Below are 20,129 nucleotides of genomic sequence, written 5' to 3'. Positions count from 1 at the left end.
GTGCTTGTTTTAATTTTATTTTTACATGCCTTGAAGATCATTGACATATGTGCGGCAGTTCAAAACGATTGCCAATATTGGCAGTCAGCTTGGTAAAGTCCATTGCTCTAGCTAGATAGAGATGCAAGCCTTGTGATAGAATGCATAAAGTCGCATATCTTGACACTACAAGCGGCATTACCTCATAGATCCATTGTGTAGAACTGGTGTTGCCTTTTGAAGTCAAAATCTATTCTTGATGTCTGCCTGCAGAAATATGCAGGTCAAGTCCATATCTCCATTGAGCAACCACTCGAATGTCTTTGCAAAAACTCGGCCTCTCACATTCTAATCGCTGATTGTCAACGAACCTGTTCATACCTCAGCCAATTCCACTAGCATTTGAGAGAGTAAATTCCTTTTCAAGACTTGTGCAGTCATCATCCATGTCAGGTTCTAAGCGTTGACTGATACCGAAATTTGTAGCATTCATGTTACTGGTCGTTGGATGGAGAACATGGTTGTGTTAAGTATGTTTATCGTGCCTATGCTGACAAATTGTAGGACCTCCTTGAGGAACCCAAGGATTTCAACCATAAGAAACCTGAAGATAATGACGAGTGATTAATTGCCTTGGTCGGTCCAGAGTGCTTTTGGCTTGTTTTTGTTTACATTTATACGTTGTCTCGGCCTTGCTTAGCAGCTGCTACCCAGTAAGGAGTGATGCCTAATTTTTGACTCAGTTTTCTCGTCATCTAAATCTCTAAATATTTGCCTATACTGTGACTTGCAATACAGCCGCGCAGCACTTGACAGTAGCAAGCTGGCTGTGGTCTCTTCAGCAGTAAACCGAGTTTATTAGATGTAGCATTTTCCGATACTTCAGTGCGACATCCTGGGACCAAGGTAACGTGACGAGCGCCGGTTCAGGAAATGCGAGCATAGGAATGTTGTGGCGATCACAAGGTAGTAGTACGCGAAGCTCCCACTGCAATTGTAGAATTGTAGGTCTAAAAGTGCTACAAGCCGTAAAACGGCCCTACTGAGTCTTATATATATGTGTATTCTGGAGCGGAAAGAGTTGTATTTCCCATGGCAGATGTACATGGCAAATTCTTGAGAGGTTTAAAGTCCAGGAAAGGTAGTTGAGTGAGCGAACGCCTGTAAATAGGCAAGAGAGAGCCTCTGGGGCTTTGTAAGGATATTGCCCTGGGCTTGCGCAATTACGAGCACGACCAAAGATTCAGCATTCTCAGCACTACGTACTGAGAATTCTCAGGTCTTACAGTATATAAGGCCTAAATTCTTACATGCTTTTGGGCAAGGGCTAATGGAGCAGTGGAAGGTGATTCTAGCTTGACAAGTGAAACATAGTTTTGATACCCACAACGGCCATGTGACACACTATAACATTCGGCAGCGTGAATCTGATCCCTAATAAGATAGTTTCTATCCCAAAAGAGTCAATGTTTAATATAATAAGTTATAAAAGCATAGTCTTACCTCTGCCAGCAGTTAGATGTCTGATTTACTATTATTTACTTTATTTTTATTCGTTTTACTATTATAGTGACAGTAAAGAGACAATATCCTTATTATTTATGCTAGATATAACTAAGGATCTTATTCTGGCAGTGTCAAATCGCTTTGTCAAGTAAGGAGGCTAATAGGCGATACATGTAAGCTGTATAGTATGACATATTTACTTGCTCGAAGCGTTGGGTGACACTACTCCCTAGAGTTCCATGAAATTAGGTGCTATTGAGTTGGGTGTAAATGATATGCCCCTGTCTGTGATCAGGTGACCTTCTTTCGCCTAACTATTGGTTTATATTCATTTCTCAGCTCTTCACCTAGCACAGATTATCATCAAGAAAAGCTTGAAAATTTAGATGGTCAAGACCCATGATCTAAGGCTCAGGTTACGTACTTCTTCCCCATTGCATACGGCGTTGACGTGTCTTGCAGCCGATTTCGCTATTCATTCGAAATTCAGCCTGTTTATAAATTATCGCCTCGATTCGTCTCCCCTACTGGAAAGGCTGTCTATGGGATAGCGATTGTTATGACACATTGCCGTTGCGTTCCTGGACCAGTTTACAATTACAGTCTAATTCTGACACTAAACTATAGCAGTCTAGCTGAATTTCCTAGAAGATAATGAAATTTACCAGATGGCTGGGCACCCTAATGCTGACCGCCGGGATCTCGGAGTCCGCAAAAAGGTCTATCTGCGGGGCCGAGTGAACTAGCAGACGATAATCATGACCGGGCGTGACCTCCGAAGGTCCGTGTATCATGGCCATCGCCACTTGTTATCGGAGCCATACGTCGGTATAGACCTATATATCCAATGATAATGGCTACGTGTATGATCACTATTCTATACTATGGCATGAGCTGGATTATAGCCCACTGATATAGGGGGAGCGCATGCAAAGCCTTTCACCTTCAGTATTGTGTCATGGTCGAACTATTTTATGTCCTTGCCGTAGCTGGCGCAGCATATGCACAGCAAGTGTACAGCTCTGTCCAGGGTCCTGCACCGCGATGTAGCCGTAGCAACTTTGGCGAGGCTGAATTTTTCGCCCAAGCCACGCCGTCACCGAGATTGTCGAAGTTCTCCTTCACGCAGACAGCGACTATCCGTACAGCAACATCCGCGTCTGCCGGCACAAAGACGGCATACGCATCATCGTATGAGCATCTGCAGAGTTTAATGCCCGAGCTGAGCGCCACTAGCTGGGGCAGCTGGGATCCGAGTGCAATAGCACGACCAACAGATCTCGGGGACCCGTACGGCCACGCAGCATGGTCATCGTTATGGGAGCGAGCTTCGCTCGCGAATTTTACTACCCGTGGCCTTTACTCGGTATTGCTTCCAGATTCAGATTCCTTGCAAATCATCAATACTGACAGAATCCCTTAGACAACTGTGGCTCCGACGCCAGTATCAACTGAAAAGCTGGTGCTTCCACCTCCATCGTACTTTGGCCCGACAGACTGCTATTTCTTCCCGGATAGCTTTATGTTCGGAGTTGCTGGTTCCGCTGGCCAAATGGAGGGGGCCATCGCTGATGAAGGCCGTACGCCCAGTCTACTTGAGTTACCCATCGGGCTCGGCCAAAGCTCTGAAACCAATTTTGTAGCCAATGAGTTCTATTACCTGTACAAGCAAGACATCGAGCGCGCGGCCGCTATGGGAGTTGAATACTTCGCTTTCTCGATTTCATGGACACGTATCGTACCGTTTGTTGCACCGGGCTCGCCTGTCAATCAGCCGGGATTGGACCACTATAGCGACATGGTCGACTTCATCATCGAGAAGGGCATGAAGCCGGCGGTGACTTTGTATCATTTTGACACTCCGTTGCAGTTCTATGCCAACCTGTCGCAGCGCTATGATAGCCACTTTGGGTATCTTAATGGTGGCTATGACAACACTACTTTCACGGACGCTTTTGTCTACTATGGCAAGGTGGTCATGTCCCGTCTTGCCGATAGAGTCCCGATTTGGATCACTTGGAACGAGCCGCTCTTGTTTGCATCCAATGGTCAGAGCATTGATACGGTCATCAAGTCACATGCTAGCTTATATCACTTCTACAGAGACGAGATCAAGGGCCGGGGGAAGCTCAGTCTCAAGCTAAGTGTTACCATGGGCATGCCTCAAGACCCGCTCAATAGTAGCCATGTCGACGCCGCGAACCATTACAACGATCTGCAAGCAGCAACGTTTGCAAACCCGCTCATGCTTGGAATTGATTTCCCAGAATCATACAAGAAGACCGTCACAGACTTTATCCCGCTCACGGACAATGACCTGGCATACCTGGGTGGCACAGCCGATTTCTTCGCCATTGACGCCTACACTTCGGTTGCGGTGACACCTCCGTCAACGACCACAATCAACGAATGTGCGGCGAACGTGACGGATCCACTCTATCCCTGGTGTATTGAACAGAGCGTCATTGACGCCACGGGTTGGAATGTTGGTTATAGATCCCAGTCCTACGTCTATATGACGCCCCTATACCTGCGCACCTTGCTCAACTACGTCTGGAACACGTTTCGTAAGCCGGTGTTTATCACCGAAATTGGCTTCCCCGTCTTTGGCGAGGCACAGATGGAACTCGCGGACCAGCTATTCGATACCCCTCGTAGCGAGTACTACTTGAGCTATCTAAGTGAAACACTGAAGGCGATCTGGGAAGATGGCGTCGATGTCTGGGGTGCTTTTGCCTGGAGCTTTGCCGATAACTGGGAGTTTGGGACATATTCCGAGCAGTTCGGCCTGCAGGTCGTTAACCGTACCACACAGGAGCGTTATTACAAGCGGAGTTTCTTCGATGTTGTCGATTTTGTCGCGTCGCGGCGGAAACAGAGAGGATCTTGCAAGGGACGGTAAATACTGTTTACGCTTAGTTCTAGTTGCTATGATTTTAGCTTCTCGGCATTGAGAAAGTCAAAATAGATGAATTCTCTAGCTTGGAGGACTGTGCGAGCTGTAGCGCGAGGTCGATTTCCTGCGGTCTACTTGCTTATACTGTCGAGGTAGTTTCTTCTTCCACGAGTTACCTCTTGATTCATTTCATCGTGACGTACATAGACGTGAAGCCGTCGTGACTACCGATGCCGACATACATATAAAGATCAGGCTGGCTAGCTGCAGGTTTGACCTCCTTGGTGCCTACAACGTATCTTATAGAGTATATATTGAAAAAGCCCATCTTTGACGTACGCGCAACAATTGCCCCAGGTTCGTCGTAGGGACTTACGCATTCTGGATTACGAAAATCATAACCCTCAATTCATACTCACATCCGGTATACACCGAGAGCTTGTGAGCACGGCCGATTGAACATGAACGCAATCAATAGTCCTCTCAGAATTGCTATACTAAACGCAAACTTAGTTGGGACAATTGCATTGACAGATGTTGCGACCATTTTCTTTCAAACCAGGGTTTCTTTCCTCTCCGAGCGTTCTCAAAAGCGACCAGAATCAATTCAAACACTGGATCTTGCTACGTATCACAATCCAAGGCACCACTTATTATTTGGTTCTTGTACTGGCTCTTGTCAAAGGATTTCTATCTCTCATTGACATGGTCGACATTTCGGCTCCGAGAATCCGAAGCGCCAGAGACGTCCGGCAACACTCTAACTTCCAGCAAGTCCATCTTCCGGAGCCGTTTCTAACAGTCTCTTTGTTCATCCCTACACATCAACGCTGTCAATTCCAATATCGAAGTTGACCCCATCCTATAGGGCACACATCATGGCCTCATGAGAATATCCTATTTAGATTATCTGTCTTGGCGTAGTGGTCTAGTATTAGCTTAAGCGCTGAAAAAGATCAGACACAGTGTACTCTAGCGGGAACTCTTTAAGACTAACTGCTCTTAAGAGGACATCTATTCCGCATTTTTGCAGGAAGTAAGCAAGTTTCTTGCTCCTAGATCTCAAAAAAGGTCAGCCTCTGTTCCAAACTCAGGTGATGAGCCAACGGGTCCTGAATCGACGCAAATTCCGGTAATTTCTCCTCTTCGGTTCTTGATATTTAATATAAAAGTATTGCCGGGCTGGATGTGAACTTGACGAGGAGTCCAAGGGTAACAAACAGGCTGGGGCCGGGGAAATCACACCGCCTATCTCACTCGACCTTAGGCTCTTCCAGGGGACGCGACCGACACAGACCCTTCTATGTGGTACTCATTGCCGGATATTCCCAAGACTAACGTCACGGAAACCACCGCTACCACCTGATTATTTCTGCCCGCTCCCAGTACGTCCTAGTCATAACCTTGGGGCTCTCTACTCATCAAAGGTTCTTGTGGCAGATCTGGCTAAGCATAAGAGAGAACGATGACGAGGGTATTCCGATCTCTGCGTACGACTTTGGAAGCAATGAATTGCATTATCGTAAGGTGGGGGCGATACAGTGGTGAAAACTGATGGAGCAGATCGAAGTTGAACGTGTGCTTTCCCTCTTATGGCGTGGGGGCCGGTAATTCTCTCCCCAGGGACCGCTTGTGACTGGGTTCCATGCTCGATAAGGCCTTTAGTTGTAGAATTACAGAGAATTGCAGACACCTGACAGTTGCGCTTCCTTTGCCTGACTCGTATACTGACGTGTTTGAGTCCAATTGAAGAGCCTATCGCACATTGACAATCAGAACCATCAATATACGCGGAAGGTAGTGCCGTCTGTGAGCCAGTGCGGCATTTTCATTTCGTGGTATCTAAAGCTGGTCACGCTGCTGGTGGGCTCGGGCTCCGGGGTCCGGACACCGGGACCGAGTAATACCTGCCGGCCAGCATTCTTCGTGGCTTTGAAGATATCAAGGCCGGCAAGTGCCGCGAGCTAGTGTAGCATGGTACCTTTGCCACACTAGTCGCCGGTCACCCCTTGCAGGATCCCGCAGTGTGGTGCCGATCTTGTCGCCTAGTACAACCTCTTTACGGGTTTTTCCCTCCGTGTAGAACATTCGGCCAGACAAACATAAAAGACTGGCTCTGTGCAATATGTTGACGAGTCTTTAACCATATGTTTTATATCACACAGCCTTCAGCTTTCATTGACTGGCCTTCAAAGATTTCCAAGCAGCCCTACCTAAGCCAAAACCAGGAAGACTTCTCTACCCACCCAGCGCTATCAAGCCAGCTCTCCCACCTCAGGTCAAGATGTTCTCTCAAACATTGATCGTTGCCTTTACTAGCCTCATGGCCTCTACCGTTGTTGCAAGCCAGATGGCCCAGCCTCAGATGCTCCCTCGGACTGAATCGCCTGATTGCACTGCCGCAGCCGAAGCCCTCGTCACCAACGGCGTCGAGCCCTCGGGCGACCTTGATGCCGCCCTTGGGGTCTTCCTCCAGACTGCCGCCCCAAGCGACTACTGTGACCCTGCTACCGTTTTGGCGGAGTCCCTGCAGTCCACTTACTCGGCTTACAAATCGGGTGTGCTGTCCTATTTCAGCGTACATACTTCCGAGATTGCCAGTGTCGAATCTGCATGCCCCGATGCCGAGTACGCCACGTCTCTGGTATGGCTTCACTCTATCTTCGACGGTTCTCACTGCACATTCAATGGAACTTCTGCACTTCCAACTGGCGCTGCTACCACCACAGCCTCGTCGACCGTGGCCCCTGTAACTGCTGGTGCCGCTTTGGCTCGTGAGACGGGCATGATCGCCGGTTCTTTAGCTCTTGCTGGGTTCATGGGAGCCGTTGCGGCTTTGTGAAGCGTGTCTTCTGCTTCAATCCGGCGTGGCGCTAAGCGTTTGAAAAAAAAAGACTCGTGTATGGATTTTCTTCTCGTCCAACAAACACTTCTGGGTGCCACATACTTTTATCTTCACACTTCGGGTAGAATTAACCCTCCTTGCTTGAGATATGTGCATGCATATGTACATATATACCGCATGTAACGAGGCAAAGTTTTGAGAATCTGTTTCAGTTGTTCCACTTAGCATTTTCAATATACACGTTCGATTTACTGTCCAGGTCATTTTCACCATGTAGCCATCTCAGAGGGATTCAACAAAATTATCAATTTAGTTCGCGCCTATCATCGTGTAGTGATATAGAAGAGTAATACCCGAGGCTGAATGGTCCCTGAACGGGCCCAGAATACCTCTAATACGTAGGTTATGTGTAGCCTATTTTGTACAGATATGGTCTTACTGCTAGTCTATAGAAAAGAGATATCTTGAAGGCTGTTAAGAATTAACGGACTTGGACAAGTCATCTTAGATTCTGATCTTCTCAATCCTAGCCGCTCAGTCTAGAACAGTATATCTCAAAGCTTGACAACAACCTTGCTTCCGCCTGCTTTGACCTGATGAATTGCCTCTGCAGCCGTCTGGAATACCCAGAAATCATGGGGGAAGATGTTTTCTATCATGAACTCGTGCTTTGCCTTGCTTGGATCACCACAGCCATCTGCCACAATGCTCACAACATAGCCCTCATCAACACCACACCTACCTGTCGCCCATACACAACCACTTGTTGACATTCCACCCAGTATCAAATGCTTGATTCCTCTGGCTTGTAGGATCTCTCTTAGACCTGGGCTGTACATGGCACTGACTTGCCCGGGACGACGAAAAAAGGTAAGCTCGCCATCCGTCCGTCTATCAATTGTGCCAAAGGGGGGAGCTACAAGCTCGTGCTCACGAAAGCTCTGTGGGTCTTCTCGTACCATGCTGGCAATCCAGTCCCATCGACCACTTGCTCGAGTGTACTTAGCCGGAACTTGGTTCCAGAGGTCCAGAAGACAGTGTATGATCAGCACTTTGGATTCGCGGGCCCACGTGAGCAGTTCCTTGGCAGCGTGAGCCATGGCGGCACCCCTGCCCTCCGGTTGTACGAAGTCGTGATACCTGCGGTGGTAATCCAGCAGGAGAACAGCAGTTTCCGAAATGGAGTATGAAGACGGGTTGGAAGCCATTTTTTGAATGCTTCTCTCGTGCTCGCTGGGTACACGGTGGATGATGCTATTGCTGATGCGTAACAGTTCAAGGGGAACAAATCAATAATGAAGACATGGAGTTGCAGACCTAGGTTGTTCGACTCATCTCCGTCTTGATAATTATGGCAGTGTATAGCCTGCAGTACAACGCTACTCCGTTACTCCATGAGCTCTGCAATGTATTTGGAATCCGCTGATCTCCGTGCCGACGCCCGTCATTTATTGTGGGGTCGCTGCGGATTCCGACTAATACAGATGACGATCTCCACGATTAATTAAAAAGACGCACACTGTTCAGATCTACGAGCGGACAACGTTCATCCCACTGCGTTGAGGTAAGCATTGTGCATCGTTTTTCATGTTCGATTATTCGTTCAGTTTTGGTTCCGGACATCAGCGCGTCAAATCCTAGTCAATCACAGTCACAATATGGCTAATGACGCTCCCATCCTGATAATTGGAGCTGGTGTTGTGGGTCTAGCTCTGGCTCAGGCATTGAAGAAGGTCCGCTACAGCCCAAAGTACCTCCTATCGCCCCCCTTGAACATTTTGTTAACCTACGTCAGGAGGGCATCCCTTTTCGCATTTTCGAGCGTGACGAACATATAGACGTTCGTGGTCATGGGTGGGCGATTACACTATGGGTTTTCGAAGCGCTTGAGGCCTGTTTGCCTGCGACCATGATTGGCCGCCTCCATACCGCAGAGGTAGATCCTTCATCGGCTCGCAGAAAGCTTGCCAAGTTTTGCTACCTCAACCTTGCGGATGGAAGCAGGTTATATGAGTTTGAACTTCCTCGTCAACGACGAATTAACCGTGAAAAATTCCGAAAGGCTATGCTCGAAGGCATCGACGTGGAGTGGAACAAGCATATCAGCGGCATTGACTTGCTGGACTCTGGTGTACAAGTTTCGTTTCAAGATGGCACAACAGCCGAAGGTGCTATGGTGGTCGGCGCTGATGGAGCTACATCCATGACTCGACGCCTTCTTTGTCCAGACAACGGGCATCTGGAGCAATTGCCCATCCGATTCATGGGTGTCACGATTAAACTTACACCCGAACAGATCGCGCCTCTACGAGCTGTCGATCCCATGCTGTTTCAAGGCACACATCCTGAGACTGGCTCATTTCTCTGGTACTCACTGCTAGATACTCCTGAGGTGAATGGTTCGTCCGGCGATGGGGCTTACTACGCCTGCCAGCTCAACATATCCTGGCCAGTTCATACCCCTGAAGACGAGATTCCTGCTACGAATAAGGAACGAGTAGCCAAGATGAAACAATTAGCGAAGCCGTTTCATGGTGAGTTGGGAACAGCTTTCTCATATATCCCAGATGATATGGAGATTACTGAGATCAAGCTTCGTGACTGGCGGCATTTGGAGTGGCCTTCGAATCAGGGAAGAACCACTCTCATCGGCGACGCCGCTCACGCTATGGTTATGTGTAAGTATTGAAATCCATTCTGACTTAACCCTCTAATCATTGCGCTGACCAATGGCAAAGATCGTGGAGAAGCTGCAAATCATGGCCTCACTGATGCTCATCATCTTAAAGATTTGCTCGCTGAGCACTACAGAAGCTTAAGCACGAATGAGATTGTCCCTCTGTCAGATGTCGTCAGACGTTATGAGGAGGAGATGAAAGATAGAGCTGGCTGGTCTGTACACAAAAGCAGGGGTGCTTGCTTAGATGCACACGATTGGGCAAAGATCAAACCAGGCAGCGATCTTTTCGCCATGCGGTCGACAGGCAAGCTCAACGGTATAAGTAAAATAGAAAAGGACAAAGAGGCTTTGGCATGATACACTACCCAATGTTAAACGGATCATTTTTAGGCGGTGAACTTCATTGATCTACATGCGTTTTTTTCCTTAAATTCCTTTTTTTTTTTGCTTTCTTCTTTTTTTGAGACAACCCATGGACCCAGTAATTCTCTCTGATTGGGCTGAAGCAAATCAGTTGATTGTGAAGAGGAAAATACTGAGATCAGTGAGTCATCGCCCCGGAGTTTAGAATTGGAGTTTTGCCAGAAATGTCGCTGCGGGTGTTCAGCGATGACATATACCTAAGCGCTCAAGTGTTCAAGACTAGCGATCGACTCTATCAGCTGACCATTAAACCCACCGACTGGTCAAAAATTCCGTGCTAGTCTCTACTTTGTGTCAAAGTTCCCGCCTATCGATGCTCATGAGCTAGGGCAGGAATTGCCAACAACCTATATCGTGATAGAACACGCTGTCCTTCTTGTTCTGATGTGATTGTTGCGAGCTAGAATTCTTCCGATTTCACAATCGTCAAAAGGTGGTGAGACTGAGAGAGCACGTAGATGACTGGCATGATGTAATTCGAAAGATAGCAAAGTCTACTGGATTATATTATTGTCCACTCTACGAACCGCTCACGGCTGGGCTCCAAAACTGTTATCGCAGATCTCTCGTAAAGTAACCATTCCGAGCTTGGAAAATGGCCATGTCATACATCATCAAGTAGGTTACGTGGAAACCCATGAAAATGTGCCCAAAAAGGACACTGAAACAAAATTAAGCAAGTTTTTCTTTTTTTGGATACGGAGCGGATGGCCGTCTCCTTAGAGTAGGATGTAGGCTATCACGGCATATAGATTGCCTTTGTATTTTCAGAACTTTCCTCATTTACAGTTAGAAGTACTCTTCAGGTACTCCTTTGTGCTTCGATAGACTTCGGCTCGGATACATAGTCATAATGGCTACCATTCTCGAGAACCCGCACAATGCTGGGGTGCTGGGGCAACTTCTCGCCGTAAATGAAGTTGAGAGGGAATCCCAACTCGAAAGGATAGGCGTCTTCAATCTCTTGCACCTCCTCGGGTGTAAGAGCCAAGCTTAACGCCTCGATGTTGGCCTGCAGGTGCTCGATCTTCCGACCACCTACGATCGGGAAGACGTAAGGAGTCTTGTGCATCACATATGCGAGCGCCACGCTCGTAAGCAGCGTGTTCTTGCGGACAGCAATGCTCTCGAGGACGCGGGAAACTTGGATGTCTCTCTCTGTTGGTGCTCGTCCTGTCCGACCACCCTGTTTGCGCTGCTCGTCGGTCTTAAATTGGCCAGCGCCCAAGGTTCCCCAGGGCGCCAATGCCATGCCCTCATATTTGACCATGGGGATGATCTCGCGCTCGAAGTCGCGGTTAGCAGCTGACCACTTGCCCTGGTATACAACGAAAGGCCGTAGCCCGTGGTTGCGAGCGTACTCATTGGCTCGCGTCACGAACCAGGCAGGTGTGTCCGATATTCCCAGGTACAGGACCTTCCCAGCCAGGACCATTTGGTTCAGCGACTGCATGAGCTCGGATATAGAGGTGGTACAGTCCCACCAATGGACATATAACTAGGTCGCACGTACATCAGCCCCGTGTATGCAAAAAAATCCCCAGTTCTGGATACTCTTACTATATCGATGTAATCTGTTTTGAGGTTTTTCAAACTGAATTCCATGGAATCGCGCAGACTCTTGGCACTGTTGCCACCGTAATTGGATCTGATCTGCACCTTCTCGTCTACGCGAGAATAATTGCCGGTGTATTTTGTCGCGATGACTAACCAACATCAGTCAGTGCCGAGGGTCCTTAACACACGAATCGCAACTGGGGTAGTATTACTCATTTGCTGTCGAACCCCTCGCGACGCCATCCAGTCACCCAGCCAAGCCTCCGATTCTCCATCCTGATACAGATTAGCGGTATCGATGAAGTTGCCACCGGCTCCGTAGAAGTGGTCCAATATCTCCTCCGTCATTTTGCGGTCACATGCGCCCATGACTTCAGACCAGGAGTCGCCAAAGCTCATCGAGCCGAGACATAGCGGAGAGACACGCACAGAGGCCGTGGGAGAGAGTACCCGATGACGACCTAGGGCCGTCGGGGGAGCGGGGAATGGTTTCATAAATGGCATCTTCAATTTCGGCGAGACGACTCTGTGGAAGACAAGGCACTGAAAATACCGGGAGATGGACCTTGCAGCTCTAATTGTTTTGTAGGAAAAGAAACATCAAAGTAATTACCAGCAACAGCTGTGTTCTTTGTGATCGGAGTGTCCGTCACAACTAAAATTGTGCGGAATCCGATTGCGCCGATAGTAAGAACACCGCCCCCGGATTTTGCAATGGGCACTGGATGTTATCAATCAGTACGTCCAAAGTCAGGTATAAAATGCCTAGGCTCATCAGTCACGGGATAATCACCACTTTGCCATACAAATTCTGACGATGCAAGGCGCTCATTTGTTTACCCCACTTTATTCAAACATGTGTGACAATTGAGCTAACTGACAAACGTGAGAACGTCCTCGTCAGAAGGACTCAATTGTCGGCTTATATATTCTGTATATTCTGTCACAACATGATTAGATGAATAGGACAGTGATTCGGGTCCTCATGTTAAACAAGCTAACTCTACATGAAGGACGATCTTGGTTAAAGTTTGGCATATACTCTCTATAAATTCAGTGTAGCATTCACCTCTTTCCCCAGCAACCACCCAAAACCGAGTACGGTATCATTCAGATACTTTTCTCGCAGTGAATGTTCCGGATAGCTCACCCAGAATATATGTGGTAGGCCAGGATATATATCCAGCCTGGTCTTGATCCCAGCGTCCCGCAGTACGCGCTCCATGATCAGCGAGTCATCCCGCGTGGAATCCATGCCGCAAACCTGAAAGTAGGCGGGTGGATGGCCCCCATGGCCGGTAGACCAGGCGACAACGTTCCAGAGAGGCGAGTCGAAATCGAGCTCCAGCGCGGCCAGGGCGTCGTACGGGCGCGTGGACCGCTTCCAAAGCACCACCTGAGAGTTCTGATGGCTAGTGTGGAAATCGCGGTACTGCGAAGGAAAGTGCTCCGGCGACCCAAAGCCGGCCACTGAATAGTGAACGCCGGTCAATGCCGGCTTGAGGTTTTTGTCCTGGGCCCAATGCGCGCAGACCGCGGCGATCAGGCCGCCAGCGGAGCAGCCGCCGATGATGAAGCCCTGCGAAGGGTCAGCGCCCAGCATTGAATAGTTGGATGCGATCTGGACCGAGTGTCAGCAAGCAGGAACAGAGAATACAGCACGGTGCAGTGAGCCTCGAGTTGGGCGAAGGCTCCGCCGGCATACCCATTTGAGAGCATCCCAGGATTGATATAGAACATTCGGCCATTTCACCTCCGGGGCAAGAGGGTAATCTAGGCTCAACGCCACACAAGCGAACCGCCGGACGGCATTGATGCAGTTGAGGGACTCGAATTCGGGAGGGCCGAAGCAGAAGGCGCCGCCGTGAAATAAAACAATGAGAGGGCTTCCTGACGGCCCAGGCTGCGTTGGGGAGTAAACGAGTGCGCGCATCTGTGACCCGTCTTGCATAGGAATTTGGATCTCATGTTCCTTGACCTGGTTCTCGGCCGCCGCCAGCGACTCATCAGCCTCCTTCCTAGCCTTGGCTGTCCAGTCCCTACGGATCTGAAGGTAGTCATCTCCCTCCCGACTGTATGACGGTTTCGGATTATCGCGAACTATCTAATATAATCGCACGACAAATCAAGTATCAGCATATTTCCAGCACTGTGGAGGCCGCGTTGTCTGTCTATTCTCGTGTCATTACCTCGGAGAGTTCCTGATCTAATCTGCCCGCCTCCGGCCAGGTCGTGGGATCCTCAATGTCAAACATGGCTTTTTGATAGAATTGACAAAAAAGGCCGAAAAAAAAATTGACAAGGGTAACTGTCGTTGCGAAGGCGACCTATCATTCGCTGTGGCATGTCTTATAAACTGTTGCATGGCACAGCCGGAATCCGAAGTGAAGACAACAGGGAACTTGCGGGATCCAGAAGCCCGAGCAATCTCCCTCCACATTTACCAGCCCTGATCGGGTCTGATTAGGTATGCCAACTTAATATCTTAAGTATGAGTGCTCCCACCTGAGCGATTTTCCCTAAAGCTAATGCTCTTTGCGCTTCATTCAGGTGTCTCGACCTCACATAGGTTCTATTGATGCCGACATCATTGCGACTTCCGATTCACCTAGCAACTAAGAGTATTGTGTGAATGCAGGGCTTGTATTATCTAACAAGTATTTCAACTAGAAGCATGCTTGCTTACATCATGACTCCTGGAACTCGTGTTCTACCTTGCGGTGTATACAGACTGGACCGTCGGATCAAAGCCTACCAAAGCCTTCCCTCAGCCAGATTAATAACTAGATAATCGCTAACGAGCACAGAAGGGCATCCGTTCTGCTCAACAATACCCTACAAGGCCAATACACTAGATAACAAAACTGAGCTGAGCATTCCTAGCAGTAAGATCTGCGTAATTCAGATAGATCAACATGAGATCTCGAGCTGTTTTGACCGCGGCCGTGTCGAGGGAGTGGATTCTGACGTTTTCGTCAAGCAAATCCGTCAGGCGCTTCAGTCGCTGGATATCAAGCTTGTCTGGAGAGACTATAAGGTGCCTCACCAAGAAGCACAATGGCCACAGGAGAAAGTAGGACATAATCCTGTCTGCGTGTCAACAAGACTGGGCCTTTTCTCAGACTGGGGTGCATAAAATACTGACCATGCTAAAGTCCCAAGGCACTTCATCCTTGACGATCTTTTTTCAGCAGTGTGTTCAAGCATACTGATGAGTGCATCTACACCTTCTCGGACATTCATTAAGCAGTCTATGTAGATCTGGGAGTCGTTCTGTCGGCAGAGCCGCAGACCAATGCCACGAGCTAAGATCGTGTAGTAGATGAAATCTACACACAACCATTCATATGACCAGTAGGCATCTGTGTTGGTCGGGAGTTGTGACATATATTGATCCATTGTTGCACGAGCGCTTTGCATCACACCCTCAAAGTCAGTGACAGGACTCATGGAGCGTTCACGCGCCAGATACTCATGGACGACAGCTTCTTCGGCCATCGCAAGATCATACATGACACGGGTCATGCCGCTGACAACAGGTATGAGACCGGCATGATCGAGCAGGGTGGTGTCTAAACGGGGCATTGGGGTAGCTGGCAGCTCCTCGCAGTGCAATGCTATAGTCTTATCCTGGAGATTACACCGTACGAGCGAAAAATGGAACTGAATATACACATCGGGCGACATTGCCTGAAGGCTTGCCTCGTCGCCCTGGAGGCACAGCCCGATTTGACAGGCGATCTGATTTAGCCGGCGGCACGGTTGCGGATACCCCATTGAGTGAAGTATATGTGTGGCAGCACACGCTGTCTGTAAGAGCATTAGGTCCGGTTGAACCTTGAGCTCCAGGTGTTTCAAGCAGAATATAATGTTTTCAAAGTACGATTGACGTTTCTTGCGCTGGTAGTGGCTAATGAAGCTGCTCGCCAAGCTCCCGTCCAGAACGTGCAGAATGAGCCAACCCATGTAATTGATGCAAATGAGATGCTGAAGTCGCTGTTGACCGTGGACCGTGCAGTTGATCAGGGCAAGCAACATTTCCTCCACCTGAGGAATGGTCATGCCGCTAAAGCCATCCAAGAAGTCCATCGACGTAGAGGACCGACATTCTGGTAGAGAGAGCGAGGCGCACATTAGTTTGGAGATGACGACTTGATACTCAGTAAAACACATACCACTGAAGAGCATATAGAAGACGTCCACCTCTGGATATAACCAAGGAACGTATAGGTTGGGCACATCGGTGAGCGGGCTCGACTCGAGAATGCCCTTCAGTGCCGAGGTATCCTCTTCCACCGATCTGCCAAAGTCCAAACCCGTAAGCAGCATATCAACTTCTAAGAGGGCATTCTGCGCTGCAGGAGTCAGTATACTGTTTGACTGGATTGCACAGCCTAGGTATCGTGACAGGTCTCGGACCTGCTGGCCTCCCATGGCATTGCCATGGGTCGAGCTTGCGGGGGTCAATTGTTCTTGAAATTGCCAATCAAGCGATGAGTTTGCTTCCGAAGGATTGCGATCTGAGGGGCTTTTGGTGGCACCTTCATCCACTGCGAAGCCCATTGTCTGTTGCTGGACCGCCCTCAAGGCCTCTTCCATCTGCGCAAGTCGTTCTATGATCCCTGTCATGACGTCTTCACTGCCCATGGTCGTGTCTCTACTCGAGCTATAACGCCACACAAGTTCAGCAAGCTGCGAAGCAGGCGCGCCGGGTAGAATGGCGGAGTGGACCATCACTCGCGGCTTACCTCTGACAGCCTGTCTTCTGGCGCTTCGCACGCGTCTGTCGTGGTCGGGTCCTCACACAAGCGATTCCGGCCGCTGCGCAAGGGCGACAGGGCTCTTGTCTGTCACATCTTGTCTGCCACGACAGTCAGTCATGGCTGCTTTAGCCTCTTGAGGGTTGAGATGTCGGAGTCGCCCGAGTCCCGTGTCCTGACCTTTTTTGCATAACAACTGTCGCACTAGGAAAAAAAGACAAAGCGCATGTTAGCCCTTGGCAGTCTTGACAGGCATGTGAAGCTAGCTGATGATGCACAATGGGAAGGGAGATGGGCTGTGTTGTGGTGGTGTCGTACCGCAGCAGGCAAGCGAGGCAGTCGGCCATATATACAATCAGTGGTCTGCTCCATGCTGTTGATGCGCCCGAGCACGTTGATGCCACTGTTCCTCGATCCACGATAGGTGCATACCTAAAGAAGGACTTGGAGGAAGGACGCAGAAACAGGCGACCAGGGGCGTGTCAGACACAATTGCTACCTTTGTTCCCCGGCCGCGCTGGAGACGTCGCGCTTGGATGATGCTATCTTGATTGACTGTATTGTCTCGAGATCCAAGATCCAAGATCCAAGATCCAGGGTGACAGCTCTGCGAGCGCGCGAGAGATGCGACGGCCATGCCGGGGAAATTCCCCTCGCCTTAGCGGCGTTAGAGTCTCCGGCTGGGAAAGCATGACTAGTGCAAGCGCTCTTCCCTCCTTCATCAAGATGAGAGATGACAATAGCGGCAACAGACAATTGGTACGGAGCGCGCTCGATTGTACTGTATGGATACAGGCCCCAGCTGAGGCACTATACTAGACTAGCTGGACCAGATACAGGGGTCAAGCCATGTGAGCGCTACCTAGGTACCGCTCGGATCCCTGGGTCCATGTCCCCTTGGACGGCGGCCTGTCTGATCCAATGGCTTTCCGGGCGACGTCCGATCGATATCTTAGCAGTGGTATCGTCTCCCGGAGGGCTCGCCCCCGAAGACCGAGATAGGGTATACTTGAGACCGCCAAGCCGAATCCACATTGACTGAGGTTGTTAACATGATTAGTTTGCCGCCCACGCAATCCACGGCGTTATTGTGGGCTCCCGACGCCGACGCGTTTACGAAGCGCTTTGATGGGCTTTGTAACATGTGCGCTGAGCCAGGGAGAGGACTGCGGAATCCGCCGAGCCTACAGAATCATGGCCCCCACTTATTATGATTGATCTATGACTAATGAGTACTGGCTCAAAAGAAGAAGGCGATGTTTATTGTTGATTTTTTTTGATTTGTAGAGAGTAAGAGTAATTAGGTTCGTTGATTTATACGCTTATCTCTAAGATTCCCCATAAAGTCTGAGCAAAGGTAGCCAGAATAGATATCCAGCAATATACCTCCAAAGATCCGCTCCAGACTCTATATAAATAGATCATAAAAGATTCAAAGGAGGATAGAGCTTACTATCTATAGCCGATAAACAGTATCTAATTGAGTTTTACTAAGCTATAGCATTCGCTGTCTGTTGGTGGATTGAATCCCATCCTTCTTTGCTGCCGCTCAGTATCGTTCCCATCGTTACATCCCTACCTCTAGCAGACCCAAACCTATCACCGTAGAATGGCTGATTGTGCGATTCATCACCCGCTCATGGGCGTTGTCCAGGGGAAACCTGCTGGTACGGGAAGCAGTGTTCAATTTCTGGGCATCAAATATGGCAAACTTTCGAATCGTTTTGCGCGGGCTGAGGTGAACGAGTACACTCCCAGCTCCGGTGTTGATGCCACTAAACTGGGGTACGGCCTAGTTCTCTGATTCATCCACTTCAACCGCATAGCACAAGCAAATGTACTGAGTCTGTGGTAGCTGTTTTCCAATTTCGCCAGCCGACGCCCTTCACATGGAAACTAGCATGGTGCAGCAGAGCCTTCCTGAGACAGAAGTGCCGGCTATGAGTGATTTGGATTGTCTGAATCTCAATATATGTGTTCCTCGATCAGTGGGACTCCCAACAGCCACGCGAAAGCTTCCAGTTCTTGTCTACGTCCACGGGGGCGCTTTTCTTTTTGGCTCGAATTGGTATCCTCATTACGTACAAGACAAGTTCGTGGAACTCGCGGAAAGAAAAGGGACTCCCGTCATCACCGTCATTTTCAAGTACGCGCTCTTGCACCTTCCATATCCAAGTGTTGAGGGTAAGCTGATAGGCAGAAAGTTACCGACTGGGCTTGCCGGGTCTTTTGACATCACATCAGCTTCGTGAAGCTGGTTATCCTGCGAACAACGCCCTGCTTGACCAGAAAGCTTGTTTCCGATGGATTAAGAAGTACATTGGAGGCTTTGGCGGTAACCCAGACTTGATCACGGCCGTCGGCCAGAGTGCTGGAGCAAGTAAGCCATCGCTGAGCTGCACACAGTCGGGATCTAATGGATGTTTAAGTGTCTATTTGCTACCATTTTCAATCCCGGGAGCCCCTTTTCAATCAAGCCGCAATCCTAGGTGGCTCCAGCATGGTCCAGGGTCCTTCTTCTATGGAGAGCGCTGAGAAGATATACAGCACAGTCGCAACTTCTCTCAAACTGGCTGATCTATCACCAAGTGATCAAATAAACGAGCTTTTGACAGCAGATGAGAGCGATATCATGGGCCAGGCTGGCTTCACCTTGGGACTCAACGTTGTGGTCGATGGGCAGACCGTTCCCGACGCCATCTCCATCGCGGGATGGCTCAAGGATAGCGATACACTTCTTCCAGGCAAGCAGTGGTGTGAGCGCTTGTTCATCGTCCAAGGTAATCTTGAGGTACGTACTGACTTTGCTTCTGTCCTCGAGATCTCCGCTGATGTAATCCCTATTGTAGTCTTCCGTAATGGGCTTCCTCGTCCTAGCCCATAGAAAGAAAGACATTGCCAAGACTTTTTGCGGTTTTATGAGGCAGCATTTCGAAGCCAAGGCGGCCGCTGTCGAGCGACTGCTCAGCCTGTATGGCTTGGCGGCTGATACTGATGACAACGCGGCGCTTCTTTGCATCATGGACTATGTGAACGACCTGTGGTTTTATGCACCTGCCTGCTGCATTGCTACGCTATGGCCGAAGGGTTACGTAGGTAATTTCAACGAGGGAAACCCATGGGATGGTCCCTGTCGTGGTAAGGCGAATCACATGCTCGATTCGGCACTACTCTGGCAACAGTACAATGATCGACTCTCGCCATCGCAGACAGGCGTGACAGAGGCATTCGCCTCTGACATAGCCGCCTTTGCTGCGGGCTTAGACGATTTACCCTTGTTCAAGGCAAACGAACAGCTGGTGGTGTGGGGCCCCAGCGATAAAGGTGTGACCCGCCAAATTGCCAGCAGAAGTGAGGAAGCTTCAGGGAGGAAGGTGGCCTTCTTCGACATCATGGAAGCCCTGGGTGGCATGCCCGCACTGTTTGCATCTTACGGGGCGTTTCTTAGTGGCCCATAGTGTAACAGGGCAGCAGTGCCTACTG

At 49.3% G+C, this 20,129-nt stretch overlaps 5 protein-coding genes across 5 annotated transcripts; 4 read left to right on the top strand and 1 right to left on the bottom strand.

Moving 5' to 3' along the window:
• Nucleotides 1-3,007: 3,007 nt before the first annotated feature.
• On the top strand, nt 3,008-4,387 carry UCRPA7_3493 (putative beta-glucosidase protein; the record flags this gene model as incomplete). Its single annotated transcript, XM_007916044.1, has 1 exon — nt 3,008-4,387. One exon carries the CDS (start codon nt 3,008-3,010, stop codon nt 4,385-4,387), a length of 1,380 nt encoding a protein of 459 aa, XP_007914235.1.
• A 2,278-nt stretch (nt 4,388-6,665) lies between these two features.
• On the top strand, nt 6,666-7,223 carry UCRPA7_3492 (hypothetical protein; the record flags this gene model as incomplete). Its single annotated transcript, XM_007916050.1, has 1 exon — nt 6,666-7,223. One exon carries the CDS (start codon nt 6,666-6,668, stop codon nt 7,221-7,223), a length of 558 nt encoding a protein of 185 aa, XP_007914241.1.
• A 1,661-nt stretch (nt 7,224-8,884) lies between these two features.
• Nucleotides 8,885-9,915, top strand: UCRPA7_3491 (putative fad-binding domain containing protein; the record flags this gene model as incomplete). Its single annotated transcript, XM_007916039.1, has 2 exons — nt 8,885-8,959; nt 9,022-9,915. The coding sequence occupies 2 exons, from the start codon at nt 8,885-8,887 to the stop codon at nt 9,913-9,915; spliced, it is 969 nt and encodes a 322-aa protein (XP_007914230.1).
• Nucleotides 9,916-11,131: 1,216 nt separating this feature from the next.
• UCRPA7_3490 (putative norsolorinic acid reductase protein) lies at nt 11,132-12,234 on the bottom strand (the record flags this gene model as incomplete). The annotated part of the gene is made up of 3 exons (XM_007916055.1): nt 11,132-11,827; nt 11,890-12,035; nt 12,099-12,234. 3 exons carry the CDS (start codon nt 12,232-12,234, stop codon nt 11,132-11,134), a joined length of 978 nt encoding a protein of 325 aa, XP_007914246.1.
• Nucleotides 12,235-19,146: 6,912 nt separating this feature from the next.
• UCRPA7_3489 (putative para-nitrobenzyl esterase protein) lies at nt 19,147-20,104 on the top strand (the record flags this gene model as incomplete). The annotated part of the gene is made up of 2 exons (XM_007916048.1): nt 19,147-19,437; nt 19,496-20,104. The coding sequence occupies 2 exons, from the start codon at nt 19,147-19,149 to the stop codon at nt 20,102-20,104; spliced, it is 900 nt and encodes a 299-aa protein (XP_007914239.1).
• Between the last annotated feature and the right edge of the window lie 25 nt (nt 20,105-20,129).

This window comes from Phaeoacremonium minimum, assembly GCF_000392275.1.
Source record: "Phaeoacremonium minimum UCRPA7 unplaced genomic scaffold PA7_03_scaffold_286, whole genome shotgun sequence".
NCBI classification, from domain to species: domain Eukaryota; kingdom Fungi; phylum Ascomycota; class Sordariomycetes; order Togniniales; family Togniniaceae; genus Phaeoacremonium; species Phaeoacremonium minimum.
The sequence above is the reverse complement of the archived record's forward strand: the minus strand, read 5'-3'. Positions and strand labels throughout refer to the sequence as shown.